This window comes from Tamandua tetradactyla, chromosome 5, assembly GCF_023851605.1.
Source record: "Tamandua tetradactyla isolate mTamTet1 chromosome 5, mTamTet1.pri, whole genome shotgun sequence".
NCBI classification, from domain to species: Eukaryota; Metazoa; Chordata; class Mammalia; order Pilosa; family Myrmecophagidae; genus Tamandua; species Tamandua tetradactyla.
In genome coordinates, this window is record NC_135331.1 from 94,942,760 (window position 1) to 94,960,884 (window position 18,125).

At 37.8% G+C, this 18,125-nt stretch overlaps 1 protein-coding gene across 8 annotated transcripts in view; it reads left to right on the forward strand.

Moving 5' to 3' along the window:
• ZFAND3 (zinc finger AN1-type containing 3) overlaps positions 1-18,125 on the forward strand; it is a 545,448-nt gene that overhangs the window by 136,118 nt on the left and 391,205 nt on the right. Inside the window, exon 1 of one of the 8 annotated variants that reach the window (XM_077161676.1) lies at positions 5,407-6,791. The exons of the other annotated variants lie outside the window; for them this stretch is intronic. Coding sequence (XP_077017791.1) covers positions 6,766-6,791 — 26 coding nt within the window. The 5' untranslated portion in view covers positions 5,407-6,765. Of the gene's footprint in view, positions 1-5,406; positions 6,792-18,125 lie in introns of those variants that run through there. 8 annotated transcript variants of the gene reach the window in all.

Sequence of the window (18,125 nt, forward strand, 5' to 3'; positions counted from 1 at the left end):
CATTCCCCCGCCATTGCCTCACTGTGCTTTGGGCCGATCTGTGCCGGGCGCTGGGTCCCGCTTCCTTCAGTTTTGCCAGTGTCTGTCTCATGTACTTCGAAACTCCTTGATTGGGAGCATAAACATTTATGATTGTTATATCTTCTTGGTAAATTGACCCTTTAATTGGTATTTAGTGTCCTTCTTCATCTCTTATGTTGTATTTACATTTAAAGTCCATTTTGTCTGATATTACTATAGCTTCTCCTGCTTTCTTTTGGTTCTAACTCACGTGGAAAATCTTTTTCCATCCTTTCACTTTCAATTTATTTGTATCCTTGTGTCTAAGATGAGTCTCTTGTATGCAGCATATAGCTAGATTGTTTCTTAATTCATTCTGCCAATCTTTATCTTTTAATTTGTAAGCTTAGTCTGTTAACATTCAGAGTTATTGTTGAAAAAGTGTTTCTTGATTCCACCATCTTATCTTTTTTGTTGGTCAGTTCTATATATTCTTTTCCCTCTTTCTCTTTGTATTCTTTAAATTAACCTTAGTGGTACTCTTCAATTCTGTGCCATTCTCCAGCCTTCCCTCTCCTATCTTTTTTTTTTTTTTCCCCAACCAGCAGAGCTCCTTTTAGTAATCCTTTTAGGGCTGGTCTCTTGTTGACAAATTCTTTCAGGATTTCTTTGTCTGTGAAAACTTTAATCTCTCCCTCAATTTTTTTTTCTTTTTTTTTAAAAAGGGGAATTTAGTAAGTTGCTAGTTTACAGTTCTAAGGCCGAGAAAATGTCCCACTTAAAATAAGTCTATAGAAATGTTCAATCAAAGGCATCCATCCAGGGAAAGATACCTTGGTTCAAAAGAAGGCCGATGAAGTTCAGGGTTTCTCTCTCAAGTGAGAAGGCACATGGCAGACACAATCAGGGCTTCTCTTTCAGCTGGAAGGGCACATGGCGAACACGGCATCATCTGCCAGCTTTCTCTCCTGGCTTCTAGTTTCATGAAGCGCCCCAGAAGGCATTTTCCTTCATCTCTAAAGGTTGCTGGCTCATGGACTCTCTACTGTATATTGCTGCAGCATTCCCCACTCTCTCCAAATCTTTTTCATTGTCCAAAATGTTTCCTCTTTTATAGGACTCCAGAAACTTATCGAGACCCACCCAAATGGGTGGAGACATGTCATCACCTAATCCAGCTTAACAACCACTCTTGATTAAATCACATCTCCAAGGAGATGATCTTATTACAGTTTCAAACGTACAGTATTGAATAGGGATTATTTTGCCTTTAGGAAATGGGATTTACATTAAAACATGGCTTTTCTAGGGAACGTACATCCTTTCAAACCAGCACATTCCACCCTCTGGACCCTAATAAAAGACATGTTTTCCCTTATACAAGATACATTCATTCCATAACAGTATCAGAGAACCATATATCATTCTAGTAACATTTCAAACACAAGATTAATACAAGATTAAAATCAGTACAAAGTCTCATCAAAGTTAGTTAAAAGCATTGACAGTCCTAAGGCAAAATTTTCTCCATTTGCTCTGAACCTTTGAAAACTCATAACAAGTTATTTGCTGCCAATATACATAGGAGGAACATTCATGGAATACATATATGCATTTCTATAAGAAGAAAAGAACACAGGGGTCACCGGACCCATACAGTTTCTAAAACCCACAGGGCAAAGTTCATTAGATTTCAAAGTCTGAGAATCATTTATCTTCAGGACTTCTGAAAGCGGCAGTCCCACCCTTTCCAAAGGCCTATGCATAGGCCTGCCTCTCTCCAAACGTGATCTTGGGGGACACTGGGGAGACCACCTTTTTCTCAGCTCCACCCTCTCCAAGCATTGGGTCTACACCCGGATTCTCTGCCATCTTCGGGGCACATGCTCAACCCCACCATGTGGTGGCAACCAGGCTCTCTCCAAACCCCAAGGAATGTACTTCACCCTTCCAAGGCCTGAGGCAGCATGACTCTTCCACTACAACCAGGTGGAAGGCCCATCCTCTGCCTCTGGGGCAAACTCACCCTCTCCATGGGCTTGGGTGGGTCCACTCTCCTGGCCTGAGGCTTCTTGACATTAGACCTCAGCCTCCATGGTTTTGCCTCTGAAGTTATTTTTCCTCCAATGTATTCCTTCTCTGAACTCCCCAGTCCAGACTGGCAACGGCTGTTTATACAGGTCCCACAGCACTCTCGTTGGCTTTCTATGCAGTAGCCTTGGATCATGCCCATCAGACACGAGAAGTTTCCACAAATCCTTCCTGGATAACTCCATGTCCAATCCTGGCTTTCTCTGAAATGGCCGACTCGTTCCACATTTGGCCAAGACCTCATGTGGGGCACTGTTCTCTAGGGTTTCCCTTCCTGGAAGTCCAGAATTCTCCAGAACACCAATTTCTGGTTTCTTTGTACCCAAGAGTTAAGTTCTCAGCTTATCTCTTTCCTGTTGCATTTCACTATAAGCTGTGAGGAGAAACCAGGCTGCACTTTCCACATTTAATTTGGAGGTCTCTTCTGCTAAATATCCAAGTTCATGACTTTTAAAATCTGCCTTCCAGCCAAAGTCATTTGTTAATTTTGCCAGATTATCTGCCATTTTAAAATAAGGCTCATCTTCCTTTCAGTCTATAATAACACATGCCTCATTTCTGTATAAGTCTTTATCAGAAGTGTCTTTAGAGTCCACGTTTCTACCAACAATCTCTTCAAAGCATTCTAGACTTTCTCTATCAAGTTTCTGACAACTCTTCCAGAATCTTCCCCTTATCCATTTAAAAAGCCGTTTCAACATATTTGGTATTTGCATACTGCAGCAGCAGCACCCCACTCTCCCGTACCAAAATCTGTTCTGGTTTGCTAGCTGCTGGAATGCAATATACCAGAAACAGAATGGCTTTTAAAAAGGGGAATTTAATAAGTTGCTAGTTTACAGTTCTAAGGCTGAGAAAATGTCCCACTTAAAACAAGTCTATAGAAATGTCCAATCAAAGGCATCCATCCAGGGAAAGATACCTTGGTTCAAGAGAAGGTTGATGAAGTTCAGTTTTCTCTCTCAAGTGAGAAGGCACATGGCAAACACAATCAGGGCTTCTCTTTCAGCTGGAAGGGTACATGGCGAACATGACATCATCTGCTAGCTTTCTCTCCTGGCTTCTGGTTTCATGAAACTCCCCAGGAGGTGTTTTCCTTCTTTATCTCTAAAGGTTGCTGGCTCTCTGCTTTGTGATGCTGCAGCATTCCCTGCTCTCCCTGAATCTCTTTCATTCTCCAAAATGTTTCCTCTTTTATAGGACTTCAGAAACTTATCAAGACCTGATTAGGGTAAGGAACCTGCCCTCCAGGATACTGAGAAGGCATTTGCCCTCCAGGAAAGCCACCTGATATTGGGACCTGGGCGGGGCCACTGCCATAGGACTGTGATGGCGGCTGTGGATAGCCAGAAAAGCTTGCTCCACCTGGTGGGGCTCCACATCCTTGGCCTGGAGGAACTCCAGGATAGGACGGGGCTTCTGGCTGTGGGGCACCAGGATAACTTCCAGGGCTTGGGTAACCTCCAGGGACAGGGTAGCCTCCAACTCCTGGGTAGTCAGTACTTGTTGCTGGTGGATAGGCACCTCCTCCCATTGGAGGAAAGCCACTAGGATAAGGATACAGACCTGGAGGGGGAAAAGATGACTCCTGACCTGCAGGAGGATATCCAGGGAAAGGTGGGTAGCTGGTGGAAGGATATCCTGGGTATGACATTCCGAGTCCGAGTAAAGTGCGTCATAGCCCAGCTCGGTCGCCAGCAAGATGCAGCCGGGGCTCTCCCTCAATTTTGAAGGACAGTTTGGCTGGGTACAGAATTCTTGGCTGTAAGTCTTTCTCTTTCAGGATCTTGAATATATCATACATCTGCCTTCTTGCCTCCAGGGTGCTAGTTGAGTAGTCTGAACTCAGTCTTATTTGGTTTCCCTTGTATGTAGTAGATTGTTTTTCTCTTGCTGCTTTCAGTATTTTCTGCTTCTCTTCAACATTTGACAGACTGATTATTATTTGCCATGGGAAAGTCCTATTTGGATTTATTCTATTTGGGGTTCATTGTGCTTCTTTGACTTGTATGCTTATGTCCTTTATGAGGTTGGGAAATTTTACCCCGTTATGTCCTCATCTACTCTTCCTAGCCCTTTACTCCTCTCTCTCCTTCTGGGACACCAGTGATTCTTGTATTTGTGAGCTCTGTTTTGTCTGTCGTTTCCCTGAGTTCCCCTTCAGTTGTTTCCACCTTTTTTGCCATTTGCTGATTTGATATCCTGTCCCCTATATCAATTGTCCTGTCCTCTATATCACTTATTTTTTCTTCTGACTCTTCAAATCTGGTTTGTATGCCTCTAGTATGTTTTTTATTTGGTCAGTAGACCCTTTAATCTCTGTGATATCTGCTATTTTTCTGTTCTTTCAAATTTCTCTTTATGCTCTTCTGTTTTCTTGATTTCCTTTGTGTCATTTGGTATCCCACTTATTTTATTAAGCAGAGTTGTGTGAACATCTTTGATTAGTTGTTCCAGTGTCTGTGTCTCCTCTGATGTTTTAATTTGGTCATTAGGCAGGGCTCTATCTGTTTGCATTGTGATATACTTAGTGATCTGCTGTCTCTGTGGCATGTAAATATCTTGATTGATTTACTTTGGGAGTTGATTACTTTCAGTAATCTAAGGCCTTGTGCTTGCGGGATGGTTGTACAGCAGGGAGCAGGGCACGGGGTGGAGCCCTTAGTATGGTAATTTGTTTCAAGGTAGATATCGGCACAGGTTGGGGATGTTATCCTGATGCTTGTGAACTTGGGCTCCCTGTGGCCAGGGAGGATGTAGCTGCTCCCATGTGCTGGTCTGGCAGTCATAACCCTGGTGTGCGCTAGTCTAAGGCATGGGCCTTTGTGCGCATGTGTAGAGCTATGGCAGCAGGTTGATGTTATGCCTTTGTAGATTGGGGACAGATGTGACCTGGCTGCATAGGTTTGCACTTTCTCAGAGCTGGGAAATACGGGTGAGGGCTGTGTGCATGAGCGGATCTAGGACTACTATGAAGTGCAGTTCCCAGAGCTGAATCACACGATTAGGGGCACATGCGTGGGCCTGGGAATGCTGTGAAACTGATATGTTAAGCTCAGGGAAAGTGTAAGGTGAGGCTGTACAACACAGTGGGCGGTGGGCAAGGGTAGCCTATGTATGGAGGTTAGTGCCTGCAACCTTTATGCGCTGGCAAGAACCTACAGGGAACAAGGAAGGGGAGGTTGTGTTCGGGAGGGGTGCAGGAGAAGGGGGATTGGGCTGTGCTTGGTATGGGGATGTGGCACAGGTACATGCACTGGGGGCTGGTGGGATTGGGGGGAGCCTTGAGTGTGGGGAATGGGAATGGGTTTTGGGGTTCAGATTCATGGGGTGTGGGATGAGTCACCATTCATGGGACTACACCAGTGAGGGTCGCATACACGAGGTCGCAGCCTGGTTTACTTCCTAGTCCCGCTTTCCCTTCTGTGCACTCCCGCGGGCTCTGTGATTCTGCAGTTCTGTGCTAGGCTCCAGCTTTCTGCCTCTCAGTTCCTCAGCCTCTGCAACCAGGGCCGCCCTATGTGGTGTGGAAGGCTCTCCCGGGTCAGCTGCACTCCTGAATCGCTGCTTCAGTCGCCCTCCTGTCCCTTCCCTAACTTTTCTGTGGATTAGGGCCAATCTTGAGCTATCGTAGTTGGCCATCTTTCTGGAAGTTCAATTAGTTTAATTTTTGAGAATTTACAAAGCGACGTTGTTCAATCAGTTTACTTCATTTTAAGGTAAAACACAGTTCTGGTATTCTGAAGTTCCTGATTATCTGGGAATTTGAATAGCAGTATATAGGATTAGAGAAGATATTCTAAATTGAATTTTTGCTTTTAAACAGTCTAAAATATCTTGATGGTTCTTCTCAGCTTCTAGCATCTTCACAGTAAACCCAGAAAGTTCATAAATATTAGAGCTAGAGGAACCTTAGAAATCATATTCAAATCTTTTCTTTTTATAGATTATGAAACTGAGTCACAGAGAGAAATAATATTTTATACTTCAAACTTTTTAGTTTTTTCCCTAAAAACATTTTAAAATTCATTCTCTTCCCCTTTGTTTATAAAAAATTCAGTGTAATAGAAAAGGGTACAGGATTTCAGTTAGAGATATGAGGTCAAATTTGGTTTGAGTTTTTATTTTTTTTCCACCACTTTGTGTATTATTCCTGCATTTCTAAAATGCCTGTAGTTAATACCCAGCATGACTGTAAGGTGGATTAACTGAGAGAAGTCAAAGGAAGCCCTCAGGATGGTGGAATTTCCTTCCCTAGAAGATATGGACCATTTGTAAGTACTCTCTGGTGGGCTTAGACCATGGTTTCCCAGTTTAGCACTTGGTACTTTAGATCTGGGCTGTACAGTATAGTAGCCATTAGCTACATGTGACTATTAAAGTTAAATTAAATCAAAAGTTAGTTAAAATGAAATAAAATATTCAGTTCAGTTTGACCAGCCACATTTTAAGTGCTCAATAACAACATATGACTAGTGGCTAGCATGTTAGGCAACCCAGATACGGAGCATTTCCATCATTGCGGGAAGTTCTATTAGACATCACTGTTCTAGAATTTCAGTCACAGTGTGACATTGCATCTCATATTTTCAGAAGACTTTTTGTCAGTTTTTGGCTAAGAGGGTGGCATTTGTGACTATATGAAGGGTTGAAAGCTGATTTTTCTTGTCTAATATGATTGGTTTCATGGCCAAGGAAAGGTAATATGGCTGGAGGTAACATGAATTGATGACCATACAGGGTTTAGTTTGTGACTGTCATAAACTGACAAGGTTTGGGGAATAGGGTAGACTAGGCAGGTTTTTATACCTGTACCTACCATATCTCTATACAGGGTAGAGGAGTCATAGTCATGCCTGAAGGATCTTGGTATATGCTTTGTCTTGCAGATTTTTGTTACTTTTTCTATAGCATATCATGGAGACATGATACATTATTTCTGAAGGATTAAGAACATGAGGTTCATCTGGAAATGGGGTCCTTTGCTTATTTCAAGTAGATGTTCCTCCATTCATTCCTGTGCAGTACAGCTTGTGGCTTTTCAAAAAAGCTATAAGAAAGAAATTTCTCTATTTCTTATTGTGAAATTTCTCTGAATATCGTGCACCAAAAATTCAAATCAGAATTGTAAATAATGAAATAATTGTACTTTTATTTTCTAAGCATAGAAGATACACTTTTAAGTGCTAACAATTTTATACTGTATCTTAAGGATGGCTTCTATTGTACAAACTGTTTGTTGTTTTTTGACTGTGTGCTGGGCATGGAAGTAGATTGAAAATATTTTTTCATTTGTTCCTTAACCCAACCTGAGGTCATAGATTAAATGACCAATACACAATTTGAGTAGTTCCTAGAATGTTAAGGGCACTATGTCTGTTTAATACTTTAAGCATCTCTTTCTCTTTCTCTCTTTCTCCTACCCCCTATGGTAGGAGATGTTTTAGAAATTCAGAGATGGCAGCTAAAGCTGTGGTTTCACAGGAAGCTAACACTTGTTTATTCTGGAATGAGTGTCACAATATATAATGAAATGTTACTACAATTCTGTTTTTAACAGCTGTGTGCATGTACGTAGGACCTATGATCAGAACTATTTAATGCTTGAAGTGCAAAGCCTGGAATTCAAAACAGAGTATGAAGGCCTCCTCTTTAATTTGATGATGTTTTGTAATTTTTTGCAGAACCAAAGAATAGTTGTGTGACGTAGTTTTTATAGGTCTGGTTTTATCATTGGTGTGGACTAGGCAGCTTCCTACCTCTAGAGGTAGTGATTTTATAAATGCTGAAAATGTCTGAAGAGACTGTTCTGACTTGGGTCTTGTGCCTTAAAGAATGACAGAGACTCAGTTGCTTGTGTTAAGGTATTAGGAAAATGCAAATATCCTGAGGGTTAATATTCAATTTTATGAAAACACACCTCATTTATCTAGAAGGATTGAGGTGTTTAGCAGCTGGTTTTTCTGATTTTAAAGCAGAATCTATGTTTTATTTCAACTCTTTCCAATTGTAATGCATATTTCTCTGACTTCTAAACAGAATAATGGAATATAATTTAATATTGACTTTCACTTAGGGTCATACACCTAAAACATCATTTATTAATGCAGTGGTACTTGTTTGTCTAAACAGTGATGTAGACTAGAGCTATTAGCATTGACCCTAAATGACCACCGGTTATTATGGTATTTGCATCTCTTCATTTCTCCTTGTTAGTAGTTTATTGGTCCTCATTGAATCTGCTACAAACAGGCCACCACTCTGCCCACTCTTACACTTTCGTTTCTGCACTGTAGTAAGCAATTTTTTTTTATCTTTTTCTTGTTTAATTAAGAAATAATTGACATATAATAAACTGCATGTTTAAAGTATACAATTTGATAAGTCTTGACATCTGTATATACCTGAAATGTCATTACATAATCAAGATAATGACCATCTTCGTTCCTGGAAGTTTCCTTGTGTCTCTTTGTATTCTTTCCTCTTGTCCTCTCCATACCCTCATCCTTGGGCAACCATTAATCTACTTTGTGTCACTATAGATTGATGAGTTCGAATTTTATATATAAGAACCATAGCTTTTAGACAAATAGAATAGTTTCTAGGGATTGAATTAAATTGTGGTTTATCACTAATATACCAATTGTCTAGATTATCACAGTTGATTTTCTGTGAACTTTGTCGTTCAGGGGTTGATCATCATTTTTTATCTACATTATCTTCAGAGCTTCTTGTACTTATTGGATAACCCTTCTTGCTACCTAACTTTTACTTTATAGTATTCAATCCTTCTCACTATTGGGGTAAGATAGAATCAAGAATAGGTAAAGTTTACATTAGGGCAATAGTAGCTGTGATTCTTGGGTGGGGAGGATAAAAAAAGTTTTAACCATCTGAGAATTTTGAATTCATCCAATTATTTTAATTTTGTGGCAGTATACTAATAGCATGAATGATTTAGTCATAACTAGGTAGAGCTGGTAAGTATTTTAAAACCTGTACTTTGTTCATCAAAAGCTGTGCTTACTAATGCTTGTCTTTCATGTGGGAAACCCGGGTTCTATTTCTGGGCCACACACCTAAAAGAAAAAGCAAGCAATGCTTGCTTTAAAAAAGTTTTCTATAAATATGTTTGAATCTGTGTTCTGTACCTTACAGGTTGCTAGCTACTGTTATCAAACAGTAGCCTCCTTGTGAGGTGTGAAATTTTTGTTTTTTTGATATTCCTAAAGGGCTATATGAAGAAATTTTGAAATTAACAGACCAGATTAAACTAAAAACAAAAACTACTTGGCCTACTTGAAGGGAATAAACAACTACAGGCTACAGGCTACAGTTTTTGCATTTTCTGGAATGCCAAATTTCAGCTCAGAGAAAATTCTTCAGCAGAGCAATAAACCTTTGAAAATTGCTTTATAATGGAAATGCTGACAGACCATTAACTATAGTAGTGCAAATGCACTCTTCTGACATGCATAAGGTTGTCCCAAGTTTCTAAATACAATAAATATGTTGGGCAGCATACATCCTGTTGAAGCCTGTATGGGTGTATACAGTCTGTTGTGTTATCTACCTAATTATTAATGGGGAAGCTCAAACATATTACCTTTGACATGCAGGAGAAGTATCATTGTAGAGGGAAAGAGAGATTTAGGTTCTGCTGATGCTGATAACTCATTTTATATTTGCCACACTGGAAAAGGCCCAGGGTAAATTTAACATGATGCATTTAATCACCATTCCAATTACAGTGCCACTGAAGCAGATCAATGTTTTCTTACTACCAATTCATTGAAACGTCTGCATCATAAAGTATCATTATTAGGCATATTGGAAAGTCTCAGCCCAATGTGGATAGTGGAATTATCCAGTTGCTTTGAAATAGTAGTAGAGGCTGCCTGGATGTACAGTCTTGCCATGTAAAATGAAAACTGGAATTTAAAGGGATTGTTACGACAAAGCAAGAATCCTATGGTGCCTCAGGAAAGGATGTAGTGAAATGTTCACATCTAAAAGTAAAATAGGGAAAAATTTTGATAAGGGGTGAATGCTTTCATAGAAGCCTGTACTATCCTTTCGTTATCTTTATAATCCTCTTGACTGTATAATGATTGATAACCCTGCTAACAATAAGTATTGTGAGTGTTTTGTTCTTACCAGTTAGCACAGTGCCTGGCACATGTTGTTGGTATCAGTAAATAGTTAACGAATATACTTATGCTTGTGTTTGTTTATTTGAACTCTATTTGAGGCTAGATTGTCATGCACCATGCTAAATGCTGTGTAAGGTTATCCAAACAATGTGCATGTACCATATAATATGTATACATACTTGCACACTGAAATAAAATATTTTTTAAGCACAGTATAGGTACAGTGTAATATACTAAATGTCACAGAATTGCTAAGTTTTAAGAATATTTTATGTAGAATCATATTTTCTGAAATGTTAAATATTCAGTAAAAGTCTGACATCATAACCTAAATCCTGTACTCTAAAACCATTGCTGACTTGAACCCAGCTTTTCTGTTCTGTTTTCCCGACTCAGGTTTTTTCTTCACTTCTCTATGGCAGTTTCCAAACTCACTGTCCACCTGAGCTTTTAAATAAATGAGGGAACCTGGGCATTAGTACAGAGATTCTGATTTACTAGGTCTGGGATTGGGCCTGGGAAACTGTATTTTTTAAAAAATGGCTTTCCCTGGGTGCTATATTGATATATGGCCAGTCATGCTTACCCCACTCTCCCCACCAGTTTACCTTGAAATGAGTGGTAACAATTACCCTGTTCCTTTTGTGTTCCTGGAAATAGTAACCAGCCCAATGATTAATGTCTTGGACTTATCCTGGTGGAAGGAAAGAAATGCTAGCATGTGTCATACTGAGGATCTTTTAGGAATTAATACATTGACTTTCTGTATTCATTACGGAAAGTCTACTTTAAGGATGGTTTGGGGAAGGATATGATTTTCTTTTTTTGTCTGTGGCATATTCCTAGAAATGGAGTACTAGAAGATTCCTTAGAAATCATTTAGTTTATTCTCTTCCTTTTATAGGTGATACATTGGAGTTAATTTTAAAAGGTAGGGTTCGAATCTCAGCTTTACTTGGTATTTGTTGTGCACCCTTGGGAAAATTACCTAATTTCTCTGAGCATTGGTTTCTTATTCTTGGAATTAACTAAACTAATGCACAGAAGGTGCCTAGCATGCCACATAATGCAAAATTCACGATTTTAATCATTTTAGAGTGTACACTTCTTGGGCATTTACCATATTCACAATGTTATGCAACTGTTAGTACTGTCCAGTTCCAGAACATTTTCATCACCCCAAAAGGAAACCCCATACTAATTAAACCGTTACTCTACTTTCCGCCCTTTTCCCAACCTTTGGCAATCACAATCTGTTTTCTCTCTCAGAATTTACCTGTTCTGGATAATTCCTATTAATAGGAACATAAAATATATGGCCTTTCATGCTCTTCTTTTACTTAGCATGTGATTTCAAGGTTCATCCATATTGTAGCATATATCACAAATTCGTTTCTTATTACAGTCTAATAATATCCTTTTTATGAATATATACTGGATTTTGTTTATCCATTCATTTGTTGATGGTCATCTAGGTTGTTTCTGCCTTTTTGTTATTGTGAATGGTACTGCTTCTGGCTCATATGGTAATTCTTTATTTATAGAGGAACCACCATACTGCTTTCTGCAGTGGCTGAAACATTTTACTTTCCTACCAGTAATGTATGAGGGTTCCAGTTTCCTCACATCCTGTATTCATTCTCGTAGGTGCTCAGTGGTATCTCGTAATTTTGAGATGCATTACCCCAATGACTGCTAACAGGAAACATCTTTTTATGTGCTTGTTGGCCATTTGTTTATATTCTTTGGAAAAATGTATTATTGAAATCCTTTGCCCATTTTTACTTTGCACATTTTTTAATTGATTGTTTATCTTTGTGTTGATGAGGGCAGAGTCTTTTTTGATTTTGAGAATTTATGTATTCTTTGAGGGCTCTGTTTGGGAATATAAAAGTAAGTTGGATGAAGGATTGTAGTTCTTTGCTTTCTAAAGTAAAATTCATATCGAATGTTTTATTTTTATCTTTTTTTGGGTAGAAATCGAATTCCCTTTAATTAAATAGCTTATCCTGATGTCCAACTCCAGCCTCTATTCTGCTCTGGCAGATAACCCGAATTTCTTCCTTTTCAAATGATAAATTATTTTTTTGACATGGGCAGGCTCTGGGAATCAAACCCAGGTCTCTGGCATGACAGGTGAGAATTTTGCCTCTGAGCCACTGTTGTGCCACCCCAAAATGACAGCTTTTTAATCTGTTGATTTTTTGTTTGTTTTCAGATCATAGAATGCTCCCCCCTCAACTTTTTTGTTGACAGCTTTAATGAGGCATAATTTATATATCATAAAATCCATTTTTAAGTGTACAGTTCATTGATTTTTAGAAAATTAATAGATCTTTTTAACCATTACCACAATCCAGTTTTAGAACATTTTCATTATCTCCTCATATTTACACAGGCTTGTTTGTAGTCAGTCCTTCTGCTACCTACAGCCTCAGGCAACCACTGATCTGCTTTCAGTTTCTGTATATTTGCCTTTTCTGGATATTTCATGTAAATGGAATCATATAATATGTACCGTTTTGTAACTGGCTTCTTTCATCAAACATAAAGTTTTTGAGGTTCATCTTTGTTGTAGAATGTATCTGTAGTTTATCTTCATTGCTGAGTAGTAGTCATTATATGGATATACCACATATTATTTATCCATTCACCAGCTAATGGGAATTTGGAATGTTTCTAATTTTTGGCTAGTATGACCATGAATAATCATGTACAAGTGTGGACACCATCACCCAATTTTTATTTTGAAAAATTTCAACCCTTAGAAATAGTTCAGTGAATCCTTCCTCTAGACTTACTGATTGTTAACATTTGACACACATGCTTTATCTAAAGATTGTCAGTAAAGATGCTTTTTCAGACAGATGCAGAGATCATAGCACGTTACCTGTTAAGTATTTCTGCATGAATCTCTAAGAAAAGAGCATTCTCATACATAACCACAATATGATTACACTTAGGAGAATTAGCAATGATTTCATAATATCACTATTTTACAGTCAATATTGAAAATTTCCCAGTTGTCTCCAAAATGTCTTCTTTAGCCCCCCCCTTTCCTAACCCTGCATTCGAAAGATAATCATGGGTTACATATGTTCAGTCACTTTTAGTGCAGAATAGTTTCCCTGCCTCTTTTTGTTTTGCATGTCAGTGAGGTTTGAAAGAAGACTGGCCCATTGTCCCACATTCTAGATTTGTATGATTGCTTTTTCATGATTAGTTTTCAGGTTTTTTGGGCAAAGATACTTAGTAGGTGAGGGTGTGCATTTTTTATTGCATCAGTGGTAAAGTGAAAGAGTTGAAGCATGAAATCATTAAAAAATTCCTTAAATGCTTTATTTTAATTTAAAACATATATGAACATTGCATCAGGATTTGCAGATTGTCCTCTGGCTTGTATAGTTAAGTTTGATCACCTGGTGTTTTAGTTTGCTAAAAGCTGCTAAAACATAATATACCAGAAATGGAATGGGTTTTAAAAGGGGAATTTATTAAGTTGCAAGTTTACAGTTTTAAGACCATGAAAATATCCAAATTAAGGCAAGGCTGAAAAACAAAATGTCTAAACTAAGGCGTCCAGGTAAAGATACCTCAGCACAAGAAGGCCAATGACATTTGGAATTTCTCCCTTAGCTGGAAAGGCACATGGTGACATCTGTTTGCTTTCTCTCCAGGCTGCTTCAGTGGTTACCCTGGGGGTATTTTCTTTATGCATCTCCAAAGGTACTCTGGCTATGTAGGCTCTGTTGGTTCTCAGTTTTTCCCAAAATAGTTCCCTCTGAAACAGCTCCGGTAAACAACCCACCTTGAATGGGTGGAGACACATTTCCATGGAAACCGTCTAATCAAGAGTTACCACCCAAAATTGGGTAGGTCACGTCTCCATGGAAACAGAGACTCCATCCAGCAATATTGCTTGAGGATCAAAGAACATGGCTTTTCTGGTGTATATAATAGCTTCAAACCAATGCACCTGTTTAAGGTGTTGACTGCCAGATTGAAAAATTGTAACTTTCTCTTTGTATTTAGGAAGTAATTTGTAGGATGATACTTTGCAAACTGTATGGTCTCTTGATCTTCAGTAACTTTGCTTGCACCCAATGGTTTCAGCATTCATTGCTTGAAGTAATTATTACACTGGAGGTTGTGCAGAACTTTCAAAAAATAGTTGTTAGTTGTATTTTCTTTCTGTTTTAAAGCAATTTTATGGAGCTATATCTGCACACCATACAGTCCATCTAAAGTAATCAATCAGTGGATCAATATGTCACCACATAGTTGTATATTCATCACCATAATCAATTTTAGCATATTTTCATTAATGCAAGAAAAAAAAAAGAGAAAACCCAAAACATCCATATCCCTTCTCTTCCCCATTATTGACTCCTGGAATTAATGTGGTACATTTGTCACTGTTGATGAAAGAATATTAAGATGTTACTGTTAACTATAGTTAATAGTTTGTCATAGGTAAATTTTCCTCTTATACCACTCTATTATTAACTCCTTATAATAGTTTCATACAGCTGTTCTGATTCATGGAGGAAAGTTTTTGTATTTGTACTGTTAATCACAGTCATCACCTACTACAAGATTTACTACGTTATACAGTCCCATGTTTAAACCTAGGAGACATATCTGACTCTTAACTTACCCTGTCAACCACATTCACATGCAGTTCAGAACTATTAATTTTACTCACAATAAAATACTATCATCAGCTCTATCCATTTCCATTCATTTAAATTCAATGTAGTTAAAAATTCTGTATATATTAAGTAACTACTATTCTCATTCTGTCTCCTGGTAACATATTATCTGGATTCTATGTCTATGAGTTTGCATATTATAATTAGTTCATATTAATGAGATCATACAATATTTGTCCTTTTGTGTCTGACTTACTTCACTTTACATAATGTCCTCAAGGTTCATATGAACCCGTGTTGTCATAGGCTTCAGGACTTCATTTCTTCTAACTGCTGAATAATATTCTATCATATGTATATACCACATGTTGGTTATCCATTTATCAGTTGATGGACACTTGGATTGTTTCCATCTTTTGGCAGTTGTGAGTAATACTGCTGTGAACGTTGGTGTGCAAAGTCTATTTGTGTCCCTCTTTCATTTCTTCTGGGTATGTACCAAGTAGTGGAATTACTGGATTATAGGGTACCTGTATACTTAACTTTCTGAGAAATCCTCCAAACTGTCTTCCAGAGTGGTGGTACCATTTTACATTCCCACCAGCAGTGGGAATTTCTCCACATCCTCTCCAACACTTATAATTTCTTTTTTGCTAATAGTGGCCATTTTACTAGTTGTGAATTCTAATTGCGGTTTTGATTTTCATTTCCATAATAGTTAGTGAAGCTGAGCATGTTTTCATGTGCTTTTTAGCCATTTGTATTTCCTCATTGTAAAAAGATCTGTTGATTTCTTTTGCCCGTTTTTCACTTGGGTTCTTTTGTTGTTCAGTTGTAGGATTTTTGTGTATGTTATGGGTATTACATCTTTATCAGATAGGTGATTTTCAAATATTCTCTGCTATTGTGTCAGCTGTCGTTTCACCCTTTTGACAAAGTTTTTTGAAGCACTGAAGTATTCGATTTTGAGGAGTTCCAATTATCTGTTTTTTCTTTTGTTGCTTCTACTTTGGTTGTAAGGTCCAGGAAACTACTGCCTATCAGTAGATCTTGAAGATGTTTCCCAACATTTTCTTCTAGGAGTTTTATGATACTGCCTCTTATATATGTTCAGTAAATTTTGAGTTAAATTTTGTATAGGAGTGAGATATAGGGGTCTTCTTTCAGTCTTTTGGATATGGATATCGAGTTCTTCCAGCACTATTTATTGAAGAGATTGCTCAGTCCTAGTTGATTGGACTTAGGAGCCTTGTCAAAATTCAGTTGACCATAGACCTAAGACTATTTCTGAGCTCTCAATTTGATTTCATTGATCAGTATATCTATTTTTGTTTATTTGCATCCTTTCTCTTTTTTTTCTTTGTCAGCCTAGCTAGGGGGGCATTAATTTTCTCTAAGTTGGTTTTGTTGATTCTTTTTTATTTTTTTCATTTTTAAAGTTTTATTCACACATACAGTCCAGCCTAATTGTACAGACATGCCTTTATCACCATACTCTATCTGAAGACATTTCCTTTTCTTCCACAAAAAATCTGTACCCCTTTCCCAATCACCCTGCCTATTGACATTTAGTTTTGGCATAATGCCTTCGTTACATTAAATGGAAGCATATTACAGTGCTACTGTTGACTATAGACCCTACCTTACATTGATTGGACTTTTTCCCATATACTATTTTCAACACCCTGCAAATGACATTCATTTGTACTCCCTCATGCAAAAACATTTTTAAATTTGTATATTTAATCAACATCATTATATATTCTAGGCATTCCTAAATTATACCGTGCCAGTCTTTATCCTCTGTCTTTCCTTCTGGTTTCATATGTGCCCCCAGCCCTTTCTCCCTCTATCATACTCACATTCAGCTTCATTCAGTGTACTTAAATTATGGTGCTACAATCAGGTGGTATTGTGCTATCCATTTCTGCATTTTTACAATCAGTCCTGTTGCATAGTCTGTATTCCTTCAGCATCAGTTGTTCAATCTCTACCCTATTTCTATCTCCTGATAACCTGTGTTTTTAACTTCAATTTCTCTAAGTTCACACATTAATGTTAGTTCATGTTAATGAGACCATACAGTATTTCTCCTTTTGTTTCTGGCTAATTTTACTCAGCATAATGTCTTCAAGTTCCATCCATGTTGTTACATGCTTCATGACTTTATTCTGTCTCACAGCTGTGTAATATTCCATCGTATATATATACCACAGCTTGTTTACCCACTCATCCATTGATGGACATTTAGGCTGTTTCCATCTCTTGGCAATTGTAAATAATGCTGCTATAAACATTTGTGTGCAAATGTCCGTTTGTGTCGTTGCCCTCATGACCTTTGAATAGATACCTAGTGATGGGATTGCTGGATCATATGGCAGTTCTCTACTTAGCTTCCTGAGGAACCACCAAATTGCCTTACAGAGCAGTTGTACCATTTTACATTCCCACCAACAGTGGGTAAGTATGCCACTTTCCCTGCATCCTCTCCAGCACTGGTTGTTTTCTGGTTTTTTTTTTTTTTTTGGATAATGGCCATTCTAGTGGGTGTCAGATGATATCTCATTGTGGTTTTTAAAGTTTTTTTTGCTTTTTTAAATGCAGTTTTATTGAGATATATTCACACTTCATACAAACTATCTGAAGTATACAATCACTAGTTCACAGTATCATCACATAGTTGTGCATACAACCCCATGATCTTTTTTTTTTAAGTTTTCAAAGCACCCTTCAGTGAGTAGTTACATTAAAGATCCTAGAGTTTGAACCCCATGATCAACTTAAAATTTTTTTTGACCACTGTCAACATGTACCTTCATCATATATTTTTAAAAAAATCTTTAATTTTTCAAAAAATATAACAACACAAATGTTCTTAACATGTAATCACTCCATGCTACATATATAAGTAATTGTATGTTGATCATCATGATCAGTTCTTAGAACATTTGCATCAATTCAGAAAAAGAAATAAAAAGAAAACAGAAAAAAATTCATACATACCATACCCCTTACCCCTCCCTTTCATTGATCACTAGCATTTCAGTCTACTAAATTTATTTTAACATTTGTTCCCTCTATTATTTATTTATTTTTATTCCATATGTTTTACTTGTCTGTTGATAAGGTAGATAAAAGGAGCATCAGACACAAGGTCTCATTGTGGTTTTGATTTCATTTCCCTAATATCTATCCAGTGAAGTTGAGCATCTTTTCATATGCATCTTAA